The 22,724-nt window shown below is 45.0% G+C and overlaps 1 protein-coding gene across 1 annotated transcript in view; it reads right to left on the bottom strand.

Annotated features, from left to right (window-relative positions):
- LOC135549835 (RNA polymerase II subunit A C-terminal domain phosphatase-like) overlaps nucleotides 1-22,724 on the bottom strand; it is a 159,932-nt gene that overhangs the window by 68,314 nt on the left and 68,894 nt on the right. The window contains exon 13 of the mRNA XM_064980169.1: nucleotides 19,988-20,271. Coding sequence (XP_064836241.1) covers nucleotides 19,988-20,271 — 284 coding nt within the window. The remainder of the gene's footprint in view (nucleotides 1-19,987; nucleotides 20,272-22,724) is intronic.

Raw genomic sequence — 22,724 nt, 5'->3', positions numbered from 1 at the left:
AGTCAATGTATTATCAGACAGAGAGAGGAGAGGAGAAGGAGTCAATGTATTATCAGACAGAGAGAGGAGAGGAGAAGTAGTCAATGTATTATCAGACAGAGAGGAGAGGAGAAGTAGTCAATGTATTATCAGACAGAGAGAGGAGAAGTAGTCAATGTATTATCAGACAGAGAGAGGAGAGGAGAAGGAGTCAATGTATTATCAGACAGAGAGAGGAGGAGAAGTAGTCAATGTATTATCAGACAGAGAGGAGAGGAGAAGTAGTCAATGTATTATCAGACAGAGAGGAGAGGAGAAGTAGTCAATGTATTATCAGACAGAGAGAGGAGAGGAGAAGTCAATGTATTATCAGACAGAGAGAGGAGAGGAGAAGTAGTCAATGTATTATCAGACAGAGAGAGGAGAGAAGTAGTCAATGTATTATCAGACAGAGAGAGGAGAGGATAAGTAGTCAATGTATTATCAGACAGAGAGGAGAGGAGAAGTAGTCAATGTATTATCAGACAGAGAGGAGAAGTAGTCAATGTATTATCAGACAGAGAGGAGAGGAGAAGTAGTCAATGTATTATCAGACAGAGAGGAGAGGAGAAGTAGTCAATGTATTATCAGACAGAGAGGAGAGGAGAAGTAGTCAATGTATTATCAGACAGAGAGAGGAGAGGAGAAGTAGTCAATGTATTATCAGACAGAGAGGAGAGGAGAAGTAGTCAATGTATTATCAGACCGAGGACGTCTTTCATTATCAGCAGCTTTCCAGGTCCTGTCTGTCAAACACCGGGGCCAGAGAACATGTTCTTAATGACCCCAGTGAGAGGAGGAGGAGAAACCTACAGTAAGGGGATATCCTCATCTATATGTAGGCCTCTGCTATGCTCTGATGGAAGCTCCAGATGTGATGAGAGGGGCAGATAGATACCAATAACAGCCAGTAAGTCCCAACCCGAGGATTTCCACTTTGAAGTAGAGATAATACAGACAGACAATCACAGACTACTAAAGAAAAACCAGCCACTTCACAGACACTGACGTCTTGCTTCCAGACAAACTAAAACACCTTGTTTGCCCGCTTTGAGGATAATAGTGGCACCGACGCGGCCCGCTACCAAGGACTGGGGGGGCCCCCTCTTCTTCTCCGTGGCCGACGTGAGTAAGACATTTAAAAACGTGTTAACCCTCGCAAGGCTGCCGGCCCAGACGGCATCCTGAGCCGCGTCCTCAGAGCAGACCAGCTGGCTGGAGTGTTTACGGACATATTCCATCTCTCCCTATCCCAGTCTGCTGTCCCCACATGCTTCAAGATTGTCACCATTGTTCCACCATTGTACCCAAGAAGGCAAAAGTAACTGAACTAAATGACTATCGCCCTGCAGCACTCACCTCTGTCATCATGAAGTGCTTTGTGAGACTAGTCCAGGATTATATTACCTCTACCTTACCCGTCACCCTAGACACACTCCAATTTACCAATGCAATTGCCATCACACTGCACACTTCCCTATCCCATCTGGACAAGAGGAATACCTATGTAAGAATGCGGTTCATTGACTACAGCTCAGCATTCAACACTATAGTATCCTCCAAGCTCATCATTGAGCTCAAGGGCCTGGAACTAAACCCCACTCTGTGCAAATGGGTCCAGGATTTCCTGACGGGCCCGTCCCAGGTGGTGAGGGTAGGTAACAACATCTCCACCCCGCTGAGCCTCAACACTGGGGCCCCACAAGGGTGCGTTCTCAGCCCTCCTGTACTCCCTGTTCACCCATGACTGCGTGGCCATGCGCGCCTCCAACTCAATCATCAAGTTTGCAGACGACACAACAGTAGTAGGCTTGATTACCAACAACGACGAAGCAGCCGACAGGGAGGTGGTGAGGGCTCTGGGAGTATGGTGTCAGGAAAGTAACCTCTCACTCAAAGTCAACAAAACAAAGGAGATGATTGTGGACTTCAGGAAACAGCAGAGGGCCAGCAGTGGAGAAGGTGGAAACACACATCACGGACAAACTGAAATGGTCCACCCACACAGACAGTGTGGTGAAGGCAGCGTCTCTTCAACCTCAGGAGGCTGAAGAAATTTGGCTTGTCACCTAAAACCCTCAAACTTTTAGATGCACAATTGAGAGCATCCTGTCGGGCTGTATCACCGCCTGGTACAGCAACTGCATGGCTCTCCTGAGGGTAGTGAGGTCTGCACAACACATCATCGGGGGCAAACTACCTGCCCTCCAAGGACACTTACAGTACCCGATTTCACAGGAAGGCCAAAAAGATCATCAAGCACAACAACCACCCAAGCCACTGCCTGTTCACCCCGCTATCAAAAAATTTGCCACTTTAATAAATGGAACACTAGTCACTTTAATAATGCCACTTTATGTTTTCAATAATGTTTACATATCTTGCATTCCTCATCTCATATGTATATACTGTATTCTATACTATGGCTTCTTAGCCTATGCCGCTCTGTCATTGCTCATCCATATATTTATATATTCTTATTCCATTCCTTTACTTAGATTTGTGTCTATTAGGTAGTTGTGGAATTGTTAGATATTACTTGTTAGATATTGCTGCACTGTAGGAACTAGAAGCACAAGCACTTCGCAACACTCGCAATAACATCTGCTAAGCATGTGTATGTGACCAATAACATTGGATTTGATGATATTCCAGAGGGGTGAGTGTGATATGAAGCCTCATCTCTAGAGACAGCTCTGGACTATGACTCCTGGCCCTGCATCAATACAAGATTCTCGCAGCTACTAGGTGCATCTAGGGTGGGATATCGTAATCCAGGCATCCAATGGGGCAAGTCAAAGCATGGGTGCTTTAGAGCTTGTGAGTGTGTGTCTAAATGTGTAAAAGAGCGAGAGCAAACAAGAGAAAGAACGAGTGAGTGAGCGATCAAGCGCCTTAGTACTGTCCGGTGGGCTTTAGCAGTGATTCATATTTAATCGGTTATCAGATAGTAAAACATGGTGTGGCTCTACAGCTGCTTTGATGTCAACAACCAGTCAATGGAGACACAAACCGATCCCCACTGCACATCACACCACTGCCCCAGGGCAGCTCTCGGCTCCTCTCATCTCCTCCATGCCCAACGAGAGAGATGCACAGTATACCATTTGGAAAAGCCTATCCTGTACAGTCATACTAAGGCCAAACAAACAGGAACACATAGGCTTAGCTAACCCTTGGGCCGGGAGTTTGCAACATGGTGGAGATAGTAAACCGTGTGATAGAAAAATGACATACTTAACTGATTTGTTTGATATTAATTGTAAACTATTATATATTTAACTAAGAGTAAGAGTTTTTAAAAGGGTCCACTCTAGATTCCTGCAGCTAGTCTCGGTGTCGAGGACAGGGGTTTTACTAGATATCTTGAAGCTGACAATTGATTGATGTCTCGGTGGTAACTTTACAGCCACATTCCAGTCTATCATTAGTGGTTCGTGTGAGACGCATTTCTCCGGTCTAACTGGGCCTGCATTTGATAGACGAGATATAGATAGTCTGAAGGAATAGAACAAACATTTCAGTGTTTGTTCTCCCAGTGGGTCAGAAGTTTACATACTCAATTAGTATTTGGTAGCATTGCCTTTAAATTGTTTAACTTGGGTCAAACGTTTGAGGCAGCCTTCCACAAGCTTCCCACAATAAATTGGCCCATTCCTCCTGACAAGAAGTGGTGTAACTGAGTCAGGTTTGTAGGCCTCCTTGCTCGCACACACTTTTTCAGTTCTGACCACTAATTTTCTATAGGATTCAGGTCAGGGTTTTGTGATGGCCACTCCAATACCTTGACTTTGTTGTCCTTAAGCCATTTTTCCACAACTGTCCATTTGGAAGACACATTTGCGACCAAGCTTTAACTTCCTGACTAATGTTGTGAGATTTTGCTTAAATATATCCACCTCATTTTCCTTTCTCATGATACCATCTATTTTGTGAAGTGCACCAGTCCCTCTTGCAGCAAAGCACCCCCACAACATGTTGACACCCCGTGCTTCACGATTAGGATGGTGTTCGGCTTGCAAGCCTCCCCCTTTTTCCTCCAAACATAACAATGGTCATTATGGCCAAACAGTTCTATTTTTGTTTCATCAGAACAGAGGACATTTCTCCAAAAAGTACGATCTTTGTCCCCATGTGCAGTTGCAAACCGTCTGGCTTTCTTATGGTGGCTTTGGAGCAGTGGCTTCTTCCTTGCTGAGTGGCCTTTCATGTCGATATAGGACTCATTTTTACTGTGGATGTAGATACTTTTGTACCCGTTTCCTCCAGCATCTTCACAAGGGCCTTTGCTGTAGTTCTGCGATTGATTTGCACTTTTCGCACCAAAGTACGTTCATCACCAGGAGACAGAACGCGTCTCCTTCCTGAGCGGAATGACGGCTGCGTGGTCCCATGGTGTTTATACTTGCGTGCTATTGTTTGTACAGATGAACATGGTACCTTCAGGCGTTTGGAAATTGCTCCCAAGGATGAACCAGACTTGTGGAGGTCTACAATTGATTTTCCTGAGGTCTTGGCTGATTTCTTTTGATTTTCCCATGAAGAGGCACCGAGTTTGAAGGTAGGCCTTGAAATACATCCACATGTACACCTCCAATTGACTCAAATGATGTCAATTAGCGTATCAGAAGCTTCTAAAGCCATGACATCATTTTCTGGAATTTAACTGTTTAAAGGCACAGTCAACTTAGCATATGTACACTTCTGACCCACTGGAATTGTGATATAGTGAATTATAAGTGAAATAATCTGTCTGTAAACAATTGTTGGAAAAATTACTTGTGTCATGCACAAAGTAGATGTCCTGACAGACTTGCCAAAACTATAGTTTGTTAACAAGAAATGTGTGGAGTGGTTGAAAAATGTAAGTGTATGTAAACTTCTGACTTCAACTGTAGGTCTCACATGCACCACTAATGATAGACTGGAATGTGGCTGTGAAGCTTTATCGGGGGCGGAGCCAGTCATGGTTGAAGAAGTTTTAGGCTTGGTATATAAAGACCAGGTATTCACTGTATGATTCAAGCATTTCGGTCCGACAGTCAAGACTGTTGGATTGACGGCTTCATTATTGCAATAATTAATCGATATTAAATAAAGACGATTGTTTGAAGTCTCTCTCTGTACTGCATTTCCACGACAACAGCAGGAGGGGGAATTACATCAAATCCAGATTGCCAAACATATTGAACAGTAGGCCTATACCCTGGTTTTAGATGTGAAACATGATCATTGTAGTAATTCACGAGCATAACCTCGATATACAGTAGATCAGCACTGACCCTACTCCAAAGTCCTGTTTTGTTTCCATAAATCTGTCCAATTCAGAGCAGCGTTAGATAAAACAGCACTGTTCAGAGGAGAGCAGGTCGGTCAGTTCCATATTTATTCCTGATTGAGTCAGACATGGCCAGGACACTGCATGGGGCTCATCTCCTCATGGCTCCAAACAAGATGAAACAATGATCAGGCCTCCGCAGAGCCTTGTGGAGGTCAAGACACCCTGAAGGCAGAGAGACAGCCTCCTCGGCAGAGAGAAAGAGTTTTAGGCTGAATCCTGGTAAGAGCTGTAGCCTCCATGTTCCCTGCTGTTCCTTATCTCTTGGTGTATACAGTACACTGTATAAAGACTGGTTTAGGCTGTGATAAGTGCCATTGTTTGTAGCTGTATTTTAGGCATGCGTTGGTAGGATTTGTGATGTTATTGTGATGCTGCGTGAAATGGGAGGCACTGTGGTGTGTAATCTGGGATGAGGAGGGGAACATACGGGAACTGCAGGCAGGATAAAATGAACACAAAACTACATTAGAGGCACACTCAATCTGACAAGTAATAATTATGACACCCCTCTAGGTGACACCCATCTAGTCAACACACAGTCGCACATACGCACGGCTGGTGATAGGTTGCTTTGATCGGCTATAAGACGGAGTCTTTAATTAGAGCCAAGCAGCTGAATACATCCAGGAAACACATATTATTAACAAAGTGCATCAAATAATAGAAATGAGAAGATTAAAGGGGAAAGATGAGAAGAATCTTAAAACATCTACACAGGCTAATTAATCAAAGGCTAAATCTTTTTGAATGCATGTATGAATATGTATAGTCCTGGTTACGTTGACTATATCGCAGGAGGATGGTACAGTCCATAGGGCTAAAAGAAAAGCGCTACGTGTTACGAACCACTCTAGATACAGACCATTCACTGCTGTCTTTAGAGACTCTCACATCCATGACGAGCGAGAGAGGCAGAGAGAGAGGTGCAGAGCGACAGAGAGAAAGGCAGAGAGAAAGGCAGAGAGAAAGGCAGAGAGAAAGGCAGAGAGAGAGCGCGAGGCAAGGAGAGAGCGAGGCAAGGAGAGAGCGAGGCAGAGAGAGGAGAGAGAGTGCGAGAGGAAGAGAGAGAGAGAGGCAGAGAGAGAGGCAGAGAGAGAGGCAGAGAGAGAGGCAGAGAGAGCGAGAGAGGCAGAGACAGCGAGAGAGAGGCAGAGGCAGAGAGAGAGAGCGGCAGAGAGAGAGAGCACGAGGCAGAGAGAGAAAGAGACAGAGGCAGAGAGGGAGAGAGAGGCAGAGAGAGAGAGAGCGAGGCAGAGAGAGAGAGAGAGGCAGAGCGAGGCAGAGAGAGAGAGAGAGCGCGAGGCAGAGGCAGAGAGGCAGAGACAGAGAGAGAGGCAGAGACAGAGAGAGAGGCAGAGACAGAGAGAGAGACAGAGAGAGAGGCAGAGACAGAGAGAGAAAGAGAGCGCGAGGCAGAGAGAGAAAGAGAGAGAGGCAGAGAGGCAGAGAGAGAGGCAGAGACAGATAGAGAGAGCGCGAGGCAGAGAGTGAGAGAGGCAGAGAGAGAAAGAGAGGCAGAGAGAGAGGCAGCAGAGAGAGAGAAGCAGAGGGAGAGAGAGAGGCAGAGAGAGAAAGAGAGCATGAGGCAGAGAGAGAGAAAGAGACCGAGAGAGGCAGAGAGAGGAGTGAGAGAGGCAGAGAGAGGCAGAGAGAGAAAGAGACAGAGAGGCAGGAGCAGAGATAGAGCGAGGCAGAGACAGAGAGAGAGCGAGGCAGAGACAGAGAGAGAGCGAGGCAGAGAGAGAGAGAGAGAGCGAGAGAGAGAGCGAGGCAGAGAGAGAGAGAGAGCGAGGCAGAGAGAGAGAGAGTGAGGCAGAGAGAGAGAGCGAGGCAGAGAGAGAGAGCGAGAGAGAGCGAGGCAGAGAGAGAAAGAGAGGCAGCAGAGAGAGAGAGGCAGAGGGAGAGAGAGGCAGAGAGAGAGAGAGAGTGCAGAGACAGAGAGAGAAAGAGACAGAGAGAGAAAGAGACAGAGAGAGGCAGAGAGCGAGAGAGGCAGAGAGCGAGAGAGGCAGAGAGGAGCGAGAGAGGCAGAGAGAGGCAGAGAGAGAGAGGCAGAGAGAGAAAGAGACAGAGAGAGGCAGAGACAGAGAGAGGCAGAGAGAGGAGCGAGAGAGGCAGAGAGAGGCAGAGAGCGAGAGAGGCAGAGAGAGAAAGAGACAGAGGCAGGAGCAGAGATAGAGCGAGGCAGAGACAGAGAGAGAGCGAGGCAGAGAGAGAGAGAGAGAGGCAGAGAGAGAGAGAGAGAGAACGAGAGAGAGGCAGAGAGAGAGAGAGAGCGAGGCAGAGAGAGAGAGAGAGAGAGAGAGAGAGAGCGAGGCAGAGAGAGAAAGAGAGGCAGAGAGAGAGAGGCAGCAGAGAGAGAGAGGCAGAGGGAGAGAGAGGCAGAGAGAGAGAGGCAGAGAGAGAGAGAAAGGGCAGAGAGAGAGAGAAAGAGACAGAGAGGCAGAGACAGAGAGAGAGGCAGAGAGCGAGAGAGGCAGAGAGCGAGAGAGGCAGAGAGAGGAGCGAGAGAGGCAGAGAGAGGCAGAGAGAGAGAGAGGCAGAGAGAGAAAGAGACAGAGAGAGAGAGGCAGAGACAGAGAGAGAGCGAGGCAGAGAGAGAGAGAGCGAGGCAGAGAGAGAGAGAGAGCGAGGCAGAGAGAGAGAGCGAGGCAGAGAGAGAGAGAGAGAGCGAGGCAGAGAGAGAGAGCGAGGCAGAGAGAGAGAGAGCGAGGCAGAGAGAGAGCGAGGCAGAGAGAGAGAGCGAGGCAGAGAGAGAGAGAGCGAGGCAGAGAGAGAGAGAGCGAGGCAGAGAGAGAGAGAGAGCGAGGCAGAGAGAGAGAGAGAGCGAGGCAGAGAGAGAGAGAGAGCGAGGCAGAGAGAGAGAGAGCGAGGCAGAGAGAGAGAGAGAGCGAGGCAGAGAGAGAGAGAGCGAGGCAGAGAGAGAGAGAGCGAGGCAGAGAGAGAGAGAGCGAGGCAGAGAGAGAGAGAGCGAGGCAGAGAGAGAGAGAGAGCGAGGCAGAGAGAGAGAGAGAGAGAGATGGTGATGTGAATCACTAAAACAATACAGAAATACACTACCGAAAAAGAAGGAACAGCATGTCAGAAATCAGCTCAATATAATTGAAGAATCCATAGACTAAACACTTCTGGGAAAATTGGAAAACACTAAACAAACAACAACATGAAGAATTATCAAAAATGGAGATGTATGGGTAAACCACTTCTCCAATCTTTTTTGGCTCTATAACAAAGAATAAAGAGCAAAAAGATATACATGATCAAATACAATCTTAGAATCAACTATTAAAGACTACCAGAACCCACTGGATTCTCCAATTACATTGAATGAGTTACAGGACAAAATAAGAACCCTCCAACCCAAAAAGGCCTGTGGTGTTGATGGTATCCTCAATGAAATGATCAAATATACAGACAACAAATTCCAATTGGCTATACTAAAACTCTTTAACATTATCCTTAGCTCTGGCATCTTCCCCAATATTTGGAACCAAGGACTGATCACCCCAATCCACAAAAGTGGAGACAAATTTGACCCCAATAACTACCGTGGAATATGTGTCAACAGTAACCTTGTGAAAATCCTCTGCATTATCATTAACAGCAGACTCGTACATTTCCTCAATGAAAACAATGTACTGAGCAAATGTCAAATTGGCTTTTTACCAAATTACCGTACAACAGACCATGTATTCACCCTGCACACCCTAATTGACAACCAACCAAACCAAAACAAAAGGCAAAGTCTTCTCATGCTTTGTTGATTTCAAAAAAGCCTTCGACTCAATTTGGCATGAGGGTCTTCTATACAAACTGGAAAGTGGTGTTGGGGGTAAAACATATGACATTATAAAATCCATGTACACAAACAACAAGTGTGCGGTTAAAATTGGCAAAAAACACACAAATTTCTTCACACGGGGTCGTGGGGTGAGACGGGGCTGCAGCTTAAGCCCCACCCTCTTCCACATATATATTAACAAATTGGCGCAGGCACCAGAAAAGTCTGCAGCACCCGGCCTCACCCTACTAGAATCCGAAGTCAAATGTCTGCTGTTTGCTGATGATCTGGTGCTTCGGTCACCAACCAAGGAGGGCCTACAGCAGCACCTAGATCTTATGCACAGATTCTGTTAGACCCGGGCCCTGACAGTAAATCTCAGTAAGACCAAAATAATGGTGTTCCAAAAAAGGTCCAGTCACCAGGACCACAAATACAAATTCCATCTAGACACTGTTGCCCTAGGGTACACAAAAAACTATACATACCTTGGCCTAAACATCAGCGCCACAGGTAACTTCAACAAAGCTGTGAACGATCTGAGAAACAAGGCAATTAGGATTTGGCTAAAAATACTTGAATCAGTCATAGAGCCCATTGCCCTTTATGGTTGTGAGGTCTGGGGTCCGCTCACCAACCAAGACTTCACAAAATGGGACAAACACCAAATTGAGACTCTGCACACAGAATTCTGCAAAAATATCCTCCGTGTACAACGTAGAACACCAAATAATGCATGCAGAGCAGAATTAGGCCGATACCCAATAATGATCAAAATCCAGAAAAGAGACGTTAAATTCTATAACCACCTAAAAGGAAGCGATTCCCAAACCTTCCATAACAAAGCCATCACCTACAGAGATGAACCTGGAGAATATTCCCCTAATCAAGCTGGTCCTGGGGCTCTGTTCACAAACACACCCTACAGAGCCCCAGGACAGCAGCACAATTAGACCCAACCAAATCATGAGAAAACAAAAAGATAATTACTTGACACATTGGAAAGAATTAACAAAAAACAGAGCAAACTAGAATGCTATTTGACCCTACACAGAGAGTACACAGCGGCAGAATACCTGACCACTGTGACTGACCCAAAATTAAGGAAAGCTTTGACTATGTACAGACTCCGTGAGCATAGCATTGCTATTGAGAAAGGCCGCCGTAGGCATACCTGGCTTGCAAGAGAAGACAGGCTATGTGCACACTGCCCACAAAATGAGGTAGAAACTGAGCTGCACTTCCTAACCTCCTGCCCAATGTATGACTATATTAGAGAGACATATTTCCCTCAGATCACACAGATCCACAAAGAATTTGAAAACAAATCCAATTTTGATAAACTCCCATTTGAGAGAGAGAGAGAGCGAGGCAGTGAGAGAGAGAGCGAGGCAGAGAGAGAGAGAGCGAGGCAGAGAGAGAGCGAGGCAGAGAGAGAGAGAGAGAGAGCAAGGCAGAGAGAGAGAGCGAGGCAGAGAGAGAGAGAGACCGCGAGGCAGAGAGAGATAGAGAGCGAGGCAGAGAGAGAGAGAGAGAGAGCGGGACAGAGAGAGAGAGAGAGAGCGGGAGAGAGAGAGAGAGCGGGACAGAGAGAGAGAGAGAGTGGGACAGAGAGAGAGAGCGAGGTTAGAGAGAGAGAGAGAGAGAGAGCGCGAGGCAGAGAGCGAGAGAGAGAGAGCGTGAGGCAGAGAGAGAGCGAGAGAGAGAGAGTGAGAGTGAGGCAGAGAGAGAGCGAGAGAGAGAAATGAGGAAAGGCAGCAGACAACAGGAAATGAATAAGGTTGGCCTAACTGTTGTAAGTCCCATGGGCCGAAAGTCAATGTATGACATATAATACACAAAGTAAGAGGAAGGAGAATATCACAAAGGAAAAGGGAAGAGGGTTAGATAGAAAATGCACAAGCCATTATTTGTTCAATGTTGCCCTCAAGATGTCATTACTTATTACACATATTAATGCATATTCATGACTGCTAAGGCATCAGTGACCCGTTGAGATCTCTGTCTGGCATGCTGAGTCTCCAGACCACAAAGAGGCCTGCGGCAGGCCGTCAGCTCTTTGTGGACGACTGACAGTTTACGTAGACAAACAGGCTCCCGCCGCACGGACACACACACACACACACACACACACACACACACACACACACACACACACACACACACTTCATCTTACTCATCTCATCCCTGCTCCCCTGAGGCAGACAGCCAGGCATGACTCGTTAAACCCCACATGGAGATGTGTGATCTGTGTCAATGACTCTGGGTTGTCTAGCAGCTCTATATACTATCCTGTCGTCATACTTGAGTAAAAGCAGAAGATACGTTAATAGAAAATGACTCAGGTAAAAGTGAAAGACACCCAGTAAAATACTACCCGAGTAAAAGTCTAAAAGTATTTGGTTTTAAATATACTTAAGTATCAAAAGTAAAAGTATGAATAATTTCAAATCCTTTATATTAGGCAAACCAGATGGCGCAATTTTCTTGTTTTTCTAATTTACGGATAGCCAGGGACACACTCCAACATAATTTACAAATGAGGCATTTGTGTTTAGTGAGTCTGTTAGATCAGAGGGAGTCGGGATGACCACGGATGTTATTTTGATAAGTGTGTGAATTGGATAATTTTCCCGTCCTGGAGTAAAAAGTACCTTATTTTCTTTAAGAACGTAGTGGAGTAAAAGTAAAAGTAGGCAAAATATAAAGACATAAATATAAATACCAAAAAAAACCGACTAGAGTAAAAATACTTGAAAGTACTACTTAACATCACTGGTGGTGGCTAGGCATGTCTGAAACATCCAAAGCTCAGAGTCAGTGAAATGATTTCACTCTGCTGTAGTGCTTATATACTTTGTATATAGTGGTTCTAGACTTTAAAAACAGAGTTGCCAAACTCAACAGCGTGATAAAGGACTCGGTTCTCCTCCACTTGTCCTGAGAGAAATGGGAGGCAGTGGAGCCAAGACCAAACAGAACTTAATGGAATGAACACACAAACTTAATTACAGCACAAATGTCAACATGATGGATTTAAATGACTATTATTTATTTTAAATACGCTCACCTTACTTGCTCCAGCTTAGACAGTAGCTTAAGCGATATTTTCAACTGCTTAAAAATAAATAAAGAGAGCATGCCAGGAAGGAAGGCCAAACCTCTGACCAGTAAAGTAGTATTGGAGTCAGAACATGAACGGAGAGATGGAGAAAAATTCAGAAAATAACTTTTCAGTGATTTTAAAGATGGTGGCGTTAACTCAAGGGCTCTCCATCCCTCTGTGCTTCATGTATAAAAAGAACTCAACTTTGTGACAAATGTCACACATATCACATCTATTTTGCTCAGGCAGTTCAGTTGCAGTGTGGGGGGGGGAAGAGTATTCATTTTCTAGAAGAATTGATTGCTGACGAGGCTGTGTGTCATTGCCATCCTAACCCACTATTATAGCCCCTCAACTTCATGACCAGAGATGTTCCTTCCTGTATGTTACATCAACACAGCTAGGGACCACGACGGCATTAGTAGCCCATCTCTATTATTATTACATTCAAAATGCCTCGACTTCCTGAAGAAAACTCCGAGCCGCTGCGGAAATCAAGCATCCGACCACACCACTCCAGATGACAAGAGTAGCATAACATGGCGTGGAGTGGTGGCTGATTGCAATCATTGCAGAATGAAGAGTGGGGTCGAGGAGGGCGAGTACCTCCCACCTCCTTCCTCCCGCTAGGCTGCCTCGCAGCTCTTCCAAAGATAGACCATCTCCCGCAGAGTGAAAGTGCTGTACTTTTCATTGACAAAAAAAAAACTACCGGAAACGGCTGTTTAAAAAAAACTATTCCCCCAATTTTGTTTTAGCGACACCCATTCACATTCAATCATCCACAAACATCACTGTTGATGACTTAGGGGTCATAGGTACTAACACGTCGTCAGAGTGAATCCGCGACATTCAGCTCATGACTTCTGATGCTGACCTTAACCCACCTGACTGACTGATTTAAATCAAGTGGAAAGTGCAGATAAGGGAGGGAGTATAGACGCGCTGAAAAGTTGGAGGTTACATAAGTAGCCATTCAAAGCTGATTTAAAATGGTTAGAAGGGCAGTGTTGAAATGGTCTTTTTCTCTCCCAGTTGTTAATTACAGAACTTGACAACATCATATTACTGTTTCTCTGCCCTGACGGTATCCATGGCAACTGGCCATAGGAAAAATGAAGTAGTCGAAAGTCGGGAACATTAATCAGTATTGTCTAAATATAGTCTAAATATCGCAGATCGCACAAGTCCTAGTCAATGGCAGCTTTTCTGAATAGCCATTTAGTAAACAGAGAACAGAGTAGACCTACATCCCACACGGATTCGGAGAACTGTTATTCTACTCATGTGGTGAAGGACAATGACCAAAAGGAGCGGAGGAAGGCAAGGTGCATTCTTCATTTAGTTTTCAGTTCTGTTGGCATCCCACATACGCCTGTGTGCATTCAACCGAATGAAAAGCTGCACGAAGGAACGACAGTGCAAACATGTACTTTTATTCAAGATAACAAATTGAAAACTCTGTTTCGCACTCAATCTCTATGTTTTTGATGTTGTCATACTTGGATGAAAACAAACTTTTCTTCTGGATCTCTCCGTGGGTTAAAAAAAGAAGAAGTAAAAATCAGTTGTCATTCATTCTACTGAAAAGATAGAGCTGGGGTAAGGGTTATTGCCCTAGATACCTTTTACATTTTTTGATTAAATAACTTCAGGGGACCAGGACGCCAGAGGGGCTGAACGTCTCAAGAGAACAGACGCTGGTTCTATGGCTCTCTAGTTCTACTGTATCTTAGCAACAGGCTCCTGTCAGTTTAGAGGCTAAAATGAAGAAGTGGTGGAGGTGAGGGATGTAAAGATGGAGAAGAAAAGAGATGGAGGCATGCTCACCTCTTAGTCCAAAATAGAACCAGTCCAATTCAGTCCCATGTACATCCGGTCATTCCGTTGATGGTAAAGTGGCACAGAACTATCATATTCACTTTGCCAGACTCACTTTTCTTATTTATTTAACAGTACGACACCATTATTATACTAGCAGTGAGGGATATTTAATGTTGTACTAAGTACTCATATAGAAATGCCAGGCTTTTTCTAATATAGTATTCACTAGAGGAGAGAAAGGGGGAGCGAGACGGAGAGAGGGGTGGATGCATAGATTGGGGAAAAAGACAAAGAGTGAGAAATAGAGGGAAGGGTGGACAGATAGACGGGGAGAGAGAAAGCTAGCGTGAACAAGGCAATGGACTTAATTTGCATGTCTATCAGCAGTGTCAGGGCTCCTGGGAGACGCTGGTAGAGTGAACGACTGTTGCACGGTCTGCCAGACGTGGCACTGATAGAACGCTCTTTCATGAAAACGGCTAGCGTGATTCCTTATTCTACATGTCAGAGGCATGTTCTACATCATTTATTTATATCTGAATGCTTCACAAATGTTGGGCGGGAAGGTGGCCTAGCGGTTAAGAGCGTTGGGCCAGTAACATAAAGATTGCTGGTTTCAAATCCCGAGCTGACTACTTGAACAATCTGTCGGTGTGCCTTTGAGCAAGGCACTTAACCATAATTGCTCCTGTAAGTCTCTCTGGAAAAGAATGTCTGCTAAATGACTAAAATGTACCTTGCTGAATACGGCCCAGGTGCCCAACAGACCAGTGCCCGGTTCGATCTGCAATCACAAGCCTGAACATATACAGATGGACCAATCAGAACACATCTTTCCCATCTCCCTCTTTAGTATTGTCTAGGCCAGTCTCGCCAGCAATAATGGCACGCAAGTTTAAAAAAAACAACACTGTCAGAAATCTGAAAGTAAATGTCACATCGTTGTTCAGTGATGACAGTAATTCGTCTGAAGCTCATAATACATTTCTGAAATGTAGTTGATGTGTTCTGACTATCTTGATAAAATTTTATTATTCCAGCTACAGCTTTCTTAAAATCAAATCAAATTTTATTTGTCACATACACATGGTTAGCAGATGTTAATGCGAGTGTAGCGAAATGCTTGTGCTTCTAGTTGCCGACAATGAGTAATCTAACCTAACAATGAGTAATCTAACCTAACAATTCCACAACTACTACCTTATACAAACAAGTGTAAAGGGATAAAGCATATGTACATAAAGATATATGAATGAGTGATGGTACAGAACACCAGAGGCAAGATGCAGTAGATGGTATCGAGTACAGTATATACATATGAGATGAGTAATGTAGGGTATGTAAACAAAGTGGCATAGTTTAAAGTGGCTAGTGATACATGTATTACATAAAGATGCAGTAGATGATATAGAGTACAGTATATACGTATACATGTGAGATGAGTAATGTAGGGTATGTAAACATTATATTAAGTGGCATTGTTTAAAGTGGCTAGTGATACATTTATTACATCAATTTACATTATTAAACTGGAGTTGAGTCAGTATGTTGGCAGCAGCCACTCAATGTTAGTGGTGGCTGTTTAACAGTCTGATGGCCTTGAGATAGAAGCTGTTTTTCAGTCTCTCGGTCCCTGCTTTGATGCACTTGTACTGACCTCGCCTTCTGGATGATAGCGGGGTGAACAGGCAGTGGCTCGGGTGGTTGTTGTCCTTGATGATCTTTATGGCCTTCCTGTGACATTGGGTGGTGAAGGTGTCCTGGAGGGCAGGTAGTTTGCCCCCGGTGATGCGTTGTGCAGACCTCACTACCCTCTGGAGAGCCTTACGGTTATGGGCGGAGTAGTTGCCGTACCAGGCGGTGATACAGCCCGACAGGATGCTCTCGATTGTGCATCTGTAGAAGTTTGTGAGTGCTTTTGGTGACAAGCCGAATTTCTTCAGCCTCCTGAAGTTGAAGAGGCACTGCTGCGCCTTCTTCACAACGCTGTCTGTGTGGGTGGACCAATTCAGTTTGTCCATGATGTGTACGCCGAGGAACTTAAAAAACTTACTACCCTCTCCACTACTGTCCCGTCGATGTGGATAGGGGGGTGCTCCCTCTGCTGTTTCCTGAAGTCCACAATCATCTCCTTAGTTTTGTTGACGTTGAGTGTGAGGTTATTTTCCTGACACCACACTCCGAGGGCCCTCACCTCCTCCCTGTAGGCCGTCTCGTCGTTGTTGGTAATCAAGCCTACCACTGTAGTGTCGTCCACAAACTTGATGATTGAGTTGGAGGCGTGCGTGGCCACGCAGTCATGGGTGAACAGGGAGTACAGGAGAAGGCTCAGAAAGCACCCTAGTGGGGCCCCAGTGTTGAGGATCAGCGGGGTGGAGATGTTGTTACCTACCCTCACCACCTGGGGGCGGCCCGAGAGGAAGTCCAGTACCCAGTTGTACAGGGCGGAGTTGAGACCCAGGGTTTTGAGCTTGATGACGAGTTTGGAGGGTACTATGGTGTTAAATGCTGAGCTGTAGTCGATGAACAGCATTCTTACATAGGTACTCCTCTTGTCCAGATGGATTAGGTCAGTGTGCAGTGTGGTTGCGATTGCGTCGTCTGTGGACCTATTGGGGCGGTAAGCAAATTGGAATGGGTCTAGGGTGTCAGGTAGGGTGGAGGTGATATGGTCCTTGACTAGTCTCTCAAAGCACTTCATGATGACGGAAGTGAGTGCTATGGGCGGTAGTCATTTAGCTCAGTTACCTTTGCTTTCTTGGGAACAGGGACAATGGTGGCCCTCTTGAAGCATGTGGGACCTGAACATGTCTAATTCAGAAGTGTCAGAGCCTTATGTCTGAACCCAGATTGACATTTCAGAGCTATAAATGGTGCCATCTGCCATCTTAATGGGTTATAAAATATGATTTCACTGCAAAACAGTTCTTAGCTGAATTGTGGAAACTTTGATGCTCAATATCTCAGAACTTTTGCTTCACGCAGAAAGAACCTTTATAGTCACAACTAGCCATATGGCCACAACTAGATAACTAGCAACATTATAATTAAATCACAATGGATTCGGTTTTGAACGAATCAGCTGTCTGTTAGCTGCTGAGAATCAGTGGAGTAGCCGACTAGCCATGTGCAAACTGCAAATGACAACGATAACCATTTAGCGAACGCTAGCTGCAAGCAAACTGGCACTGGCAGTATGGGATAAAGGAGAGTTAATAAAGTGATGTATTTCATCTTGACAGCTCGCTTGGTAAAGCATTTAGGGTTGTGTGCGTTGTGCTGCACTTACCGCCCCATTCGTTTCATATGAAGTGTGTGACTTCCTGGCTCAGTTAGCAAACTAACATTAAGAGACACAGTTGAGTAAAAAATATATATATTATGCAGATTTATTGTTTTAGTTAGAACAATTCAGATGAAAAGGGGGTGGATTAGTCTGGGAAAAGTGCCTTATTTCTTTGTTATCATCACTCCTTTCGGCTCCCCTCTCAGGTTGGTACCCAGCAGGCCTCTTCTTTTGTTCCATACCGTGTCTGCGAATATAAAGCTTTCGCCCCCACCCCTCCCGGAAACCACTCTCTCAAAGCTAAGGATCCGGATCACGTTCTGCACATGTCATTTACCATCTAAAAAACTATCAGTATTTGTGTGATGTAGGCTAATCTCTATATTTGCTGCCATAATGTAGCCACTAGCCAGAGTACCTGAATAAATAACACTACCTCGTTGACTACCTGTCTGCCTCTTGCTTAGCCAATCTTCTGCAATGATGAGCCAAGAGAATGACAGGCCTCCTACTGTGCTAAGTACCTATCGGCCTTCAGTTCTCACATTGTGTCTCACCTCGTGGGTCTAACAAGGAGCAGCAGATCTTATGACAGCAGCCCTAATGCTCCACCTCCTATCCTCCGCTTCTATTTTTCCTATTTTCCTGGCCATCAATCTTCTCATCCTGCTCCCTTTCTCTGAGTCCAACCTGGCAACTCTGATTGGCAAAGCTGCATTAAAGAAATGCTTTCATTGTTTGCAGGTTCTGTGTGCTTGTAGACAAGCAGACAGTCACAGAACGGTGCTGTGGCTCTTCTCTTTCCGTCCCATGCCAAATATACACAACAGATGTACTACAACAGTTGAAAAGGTTGAACACCAGAGGAAAAGCTAGTGGTGGAGATCCACGTTCAAATGGCTTTATGGAGATGGAACTTTCTAGTTTCTTTTTCCCCCCCCACTTAAAATGTACTTAAAAAAAATACATATCTTCACAGACATAAAGAATCATCTACAAAGCAATTATATGTGATTAACTCATTTTTAGAAGGTCTCGTAGTATCAACAAGGACTACAAATTCTAGGTTGCTAGCAACAACATTAGTGCCGCGTGCTAGTTAGCTTACATTAACCATCTACAAATTTAGGAGCAGACGGAAGATCTGTGCTATGTGAACAACAAAACATGTACTGCCGACATTCTGGGCAGCGGTGCTTAGAACCTTTCGGCCTTCAGTAGCCTTGAGTCGTAACACACAAACTGTCAGACTTCAACAAGGCATCTGTCCATTCCTCTCTTCCTCAAGGTGTAAAACTAAGCCCAAGCTCCTCCACTCCTCATGTAGGCGGGACTAGGGTTTAAAATCATTTCACTATTCGAATAGTATCATGAATTTGTGTCAGATATCCAGATATTTGAAATACATGTGTTTTTTTTTAAACTTATGTTTTGACCTGAGCACTGCTGTGCGAGGGAGAGAGGCTGGCGATCTATTCCTGCAGCTGCGGCGGGGGCGGCGTGTGTGTGTGTGTGTGTGATGGGGGCGAGCAGATGGAGAGATAGATGCAGTAGCCACTAGCAAAGGCAACTCAGCTACAGCCAATATTAGCTAACTGGTAGCAGTCACAATGTTATTTACCATCCCAAACAGTGCCTGTTTTGACTGAGTAGCCTAGAGAAGCTAGCCAGCTATAGCTAGGTAAGCTAGCCAGCTATAGCTAGGTATGCTAGCCAGCTATAGCTAGGTATGCTAGCCAGCTATAGCTAGGTATGCTAGCCAGCTGTAGCTAACTACTGTAGGCTAATTGAGGCTCCATGCTGAGCTTTCTCCCCAACCCAATTCCAATAAAACAATAGCCTACCTGTTGGTTTCTCGTTGTAGCCTACTCCTTCTCATTTCACTAACTTTTAATTCCATAATTTTATTCCATCCTGCATTGCATTAGAGAACTCTTAATCCACATTGAGCTAATTTAGAAAAAGCCTTTTCAGTGGTAAAATAGGCCCATACATTTTTTAATTGTAAAAAATAAATAAATCACAAGTATTCGAATATTCCCCTCTGTTCAGATATTTGAATAAGCATGCACATCCCTAGGCGGGACACCATATGACTGAGGACCTGTCCCACCTGGCTTCCCTGTGGTGTGGGTGGAGGACACAGATGGAGGCCTTTACACCCTGTTTCCAGGCTCTAAACTGGGCAGCGTCAGCACAGAGCAAGGCAAGCATCTGGGAGGCAGATTTCTGGAAGGGTAGACTCGCTACCCTGTCCCGCAGAAGTGGGAGACTGTAACCCTAACCCCCTCCATCTGGCTGGTTTGTTTCCAGCATGGAAACATCACCATGGAAACAGACCAAGCCTGGAATATTGAAGGAGAGGATGGCTACTTCGGTATTACCACCACTAGACTGTAGTGGTTCTGTGGTGAGTGACAGAGCACCAATCAGAAACAAACCTGCGATCGTGAATATGACCACATCCCTTACCTTCATAGTCCTTACCTTTATTGCTACAGACGTCTTTAAACTCTCATCATTAAGTTGCTTGATGAAACACATACTCTTCCATTAGAGAACAGCTAATCTGGTAATGGGTTACATAATACTTCCCTGCCTGGTTTAAAAGTGGTGCTCTGGTGGCCTTACCTTGGCACGCTGTCCTCTGTCGTTGTACCGCCCTGGTGACTAGGCGGCGTCTGTGTTTTCTCAGTCTCCTCTACAACGGTAGCCAAACCCTGCTGCTGCAGCTGGTGATAGTGCTGCTTCAGCTGGTCATGGTGCTGCTGCTCGTGGTGGTGCTTCTCTCCCTCAGTGCTCTGTCCACTACCCTTTGGCCGCTGCCCCTCTTCTTCCTCCATCTCCTCTTCCATCGTCTTCTTCCCCCGGCCTTCTCCCTCCTCGTCGCTCTCCTCATCGAGCATGTCGTCCACCTGACAACAGAGAGTTGGTTTGGTGAGGCTTGGCTCCCCCAGGGTAGGGTGGTCTATACAGTACAGCAGGCATCTCACTGTCCACCAGGGCGCAACATATAGTAGACAAAACCTAAACTCTTCACATAGATCCCATCAGATGATTAGAGAACACACTGAACCAACCCCTCACTTTAACTCTTTACTTAGAGTTTGTTCTCTTGCACATCAGGTGGCAACAGCAGTTAACATGGCCCAGCAGCAAATTACATAACAGCTCTTCACATATGGATTCCTCTGGCCTGTTACCAAGTTTAATTACTGTCTATTCTGCAGGGAACACCAATCAGATGCTGTTTGGACCTCCGTTATTGAGAGAGGATCATTTACCTGGAAAGTCTATAGGAATGCACATTAGGCGAAGGCTTTATATTCCTATAGGAAAAACAGCTGAGACAATATTTTCTTTCAATTGAATCTGATACACTATTAGCTAATATAAATTGAATCTGATACCTAATAATGTAATATAAATTGAATCTGATACATTATTAGCTAATATAAATTGAATCTGAAACATTATTAGCTAATATAATGGTGCTGGATGGAATGGTGGACGTGTTTACGAGCTCCTGACCAATTGTGCCATTGTGTGTATTTTTTTTGCGCCACCGTTTCCTATGACCGAAAAGTGCTTCTGGACATCAGAACAGCTAACACTAACCTCAATTTGGACGAGTCAGAGACTGAAAGACATATTGATTATCCTGGAGCAGGCCCAAATCCCAAATTGCCTCCACCCTCTGTTCCATTGGCGAATGTGCAATCACTGGAGAATAAACTGGACGAGCTCCGTTCAAGACTATCCTATCAACAGGGCATTAAGGACTGTAATATAATATGCTTCTCAGAGTCATGGCTGAGCAATGACATGAATAATATACAGTGCATTCAGAAAGTATTCAGAACACTTGTACCACACTTTGTTACATTTCAGCTTTATTCTAAAAGGGATTAAATAAATAATAAATCCTCAATCTACACACAATACCTCATGATGACAAAGCAAAAACAGGTGCACCCTGTTTTCATTGATCATCCTTGAGATGTTTCTACAACTTGATTGGAGTCTACCTTTGGTAAATTCAATTGATTGGACATGATTTGGAAAGACACACACTTTTCTATACAAGGTCCCACAGTTGACCATGCATGTCAGAGCAAAATCCAAGCCATGAGGTTGAAGGAATTGTCCATAGAGCTCCGAGACAGGATTTCGTCGAGACACAGATCTGAGGAAGGGTACAAACATATTTCTTCAGCATTGAAGTCCCCAAGAACACAGTGGCCTCCATCATCCTTAAATGGAAGAGGTTCAGAACCACGAAGACTCTTCCTAGAGCTGGCCACCTTGCCAATTGAGTAATTGGGGTAGAAGGGCTATGGTCAGGGAGGTGACCAAGAACCAAGTGGTCCCTCGGACAAAGCTCCAGAGTTCCTCTGTGGAGGTGGGAACACCTTCCAGAAGGACAACCATCTCTGCAGGGACTGGGAGATGAGTCAGGATCGAGGCAAAGATGAACGGCGCAAATTACAGAGAGATCCTTGATGAAAACCTGCTCCAGAGCGCTCAGGACCTCAGACTGGGGTGAAGGTCCACCTTCCAACAGGACCACGACCCTAAGCACACAGACAAGACAATGCAGGAGTGGCTTCAGGACAAGTCTGAGTGGCACAGCCAGAGCCCGGACTTGAACCTGATCAAACATCTCTGGAGACCAGCCACACTCCCCATCCAACCTGACAGAACTTGAGAGGATCTACAGAGAAAAAAATGGGAAACGTCATACAGCGTCATACACAAGAGGACTTGAAGCTGTAATTGCTGCCAGAGGTGCTTCAACAAAGTGCTTAGTAAAAGGTCTGAATACTTATGCAAATGTATTACGTCAATAAATGTTTTTGTTGTTGTTGTTTGGCCATCATGGGGTATTGTGTGTAGATTGACCATTTTAACATAAGGCTGTAATGTTACAAAATGTGGAAAAAGTCAAGGGGTTTGAATACCTTCCAAACGCACAGTACATCTGGATACGTAAATGTTTTTAATGTATCGGCAAGACCGAACGGCAGAGTCCGGTAAGATCATAGGGGCGATGTGTCTCTTTATGTACAACAGCTGCTGCGCAATCTCTAATATTAAGGGTGTCTCTAGGTTCTGCTCGCATGAGTTAGAATACCTCATGTAAGATGTAGACCATACTATTTACCAAGAGAGTTTCTGTATTTTTCATAACTGTCTATTTACCACCAAAAACCATACTCAACGAGCTGTATAGGACGATAAGCATCCAGAGGCGGTGCTCCTAGTAGCCATTGATTTTAATGCAGGAAAACTGAAATCCATTTTTACCTTATTACTACCAACATGTCACCTGTGCAACGAGAGGAAAAAAATTCTAAATCACCTCTAC

The sequence above is a fragment of the Oncorhynchus masou genome, chromosome 12 (genome assembly GCF_036934945.1).
Source record: "Oncorhynchus masou masou isolate Uvic2021 chromosome 12, UVic_Omas_1.1, whole genome shotgun sequence".
In the NCBI taxonomy this organism is placed as follows: domain Eukaryota; kingdom Metazoa; phylum Chordata; class Actinopteri; order Salmoniformes; family Salmonidae; genus Oncorhynchus; species Oncorhynchus masou.
Note: the sequence above shows the minus strand (reverse complement) of the source record. Positions and strands in the feature narration are given on the sequence as shown.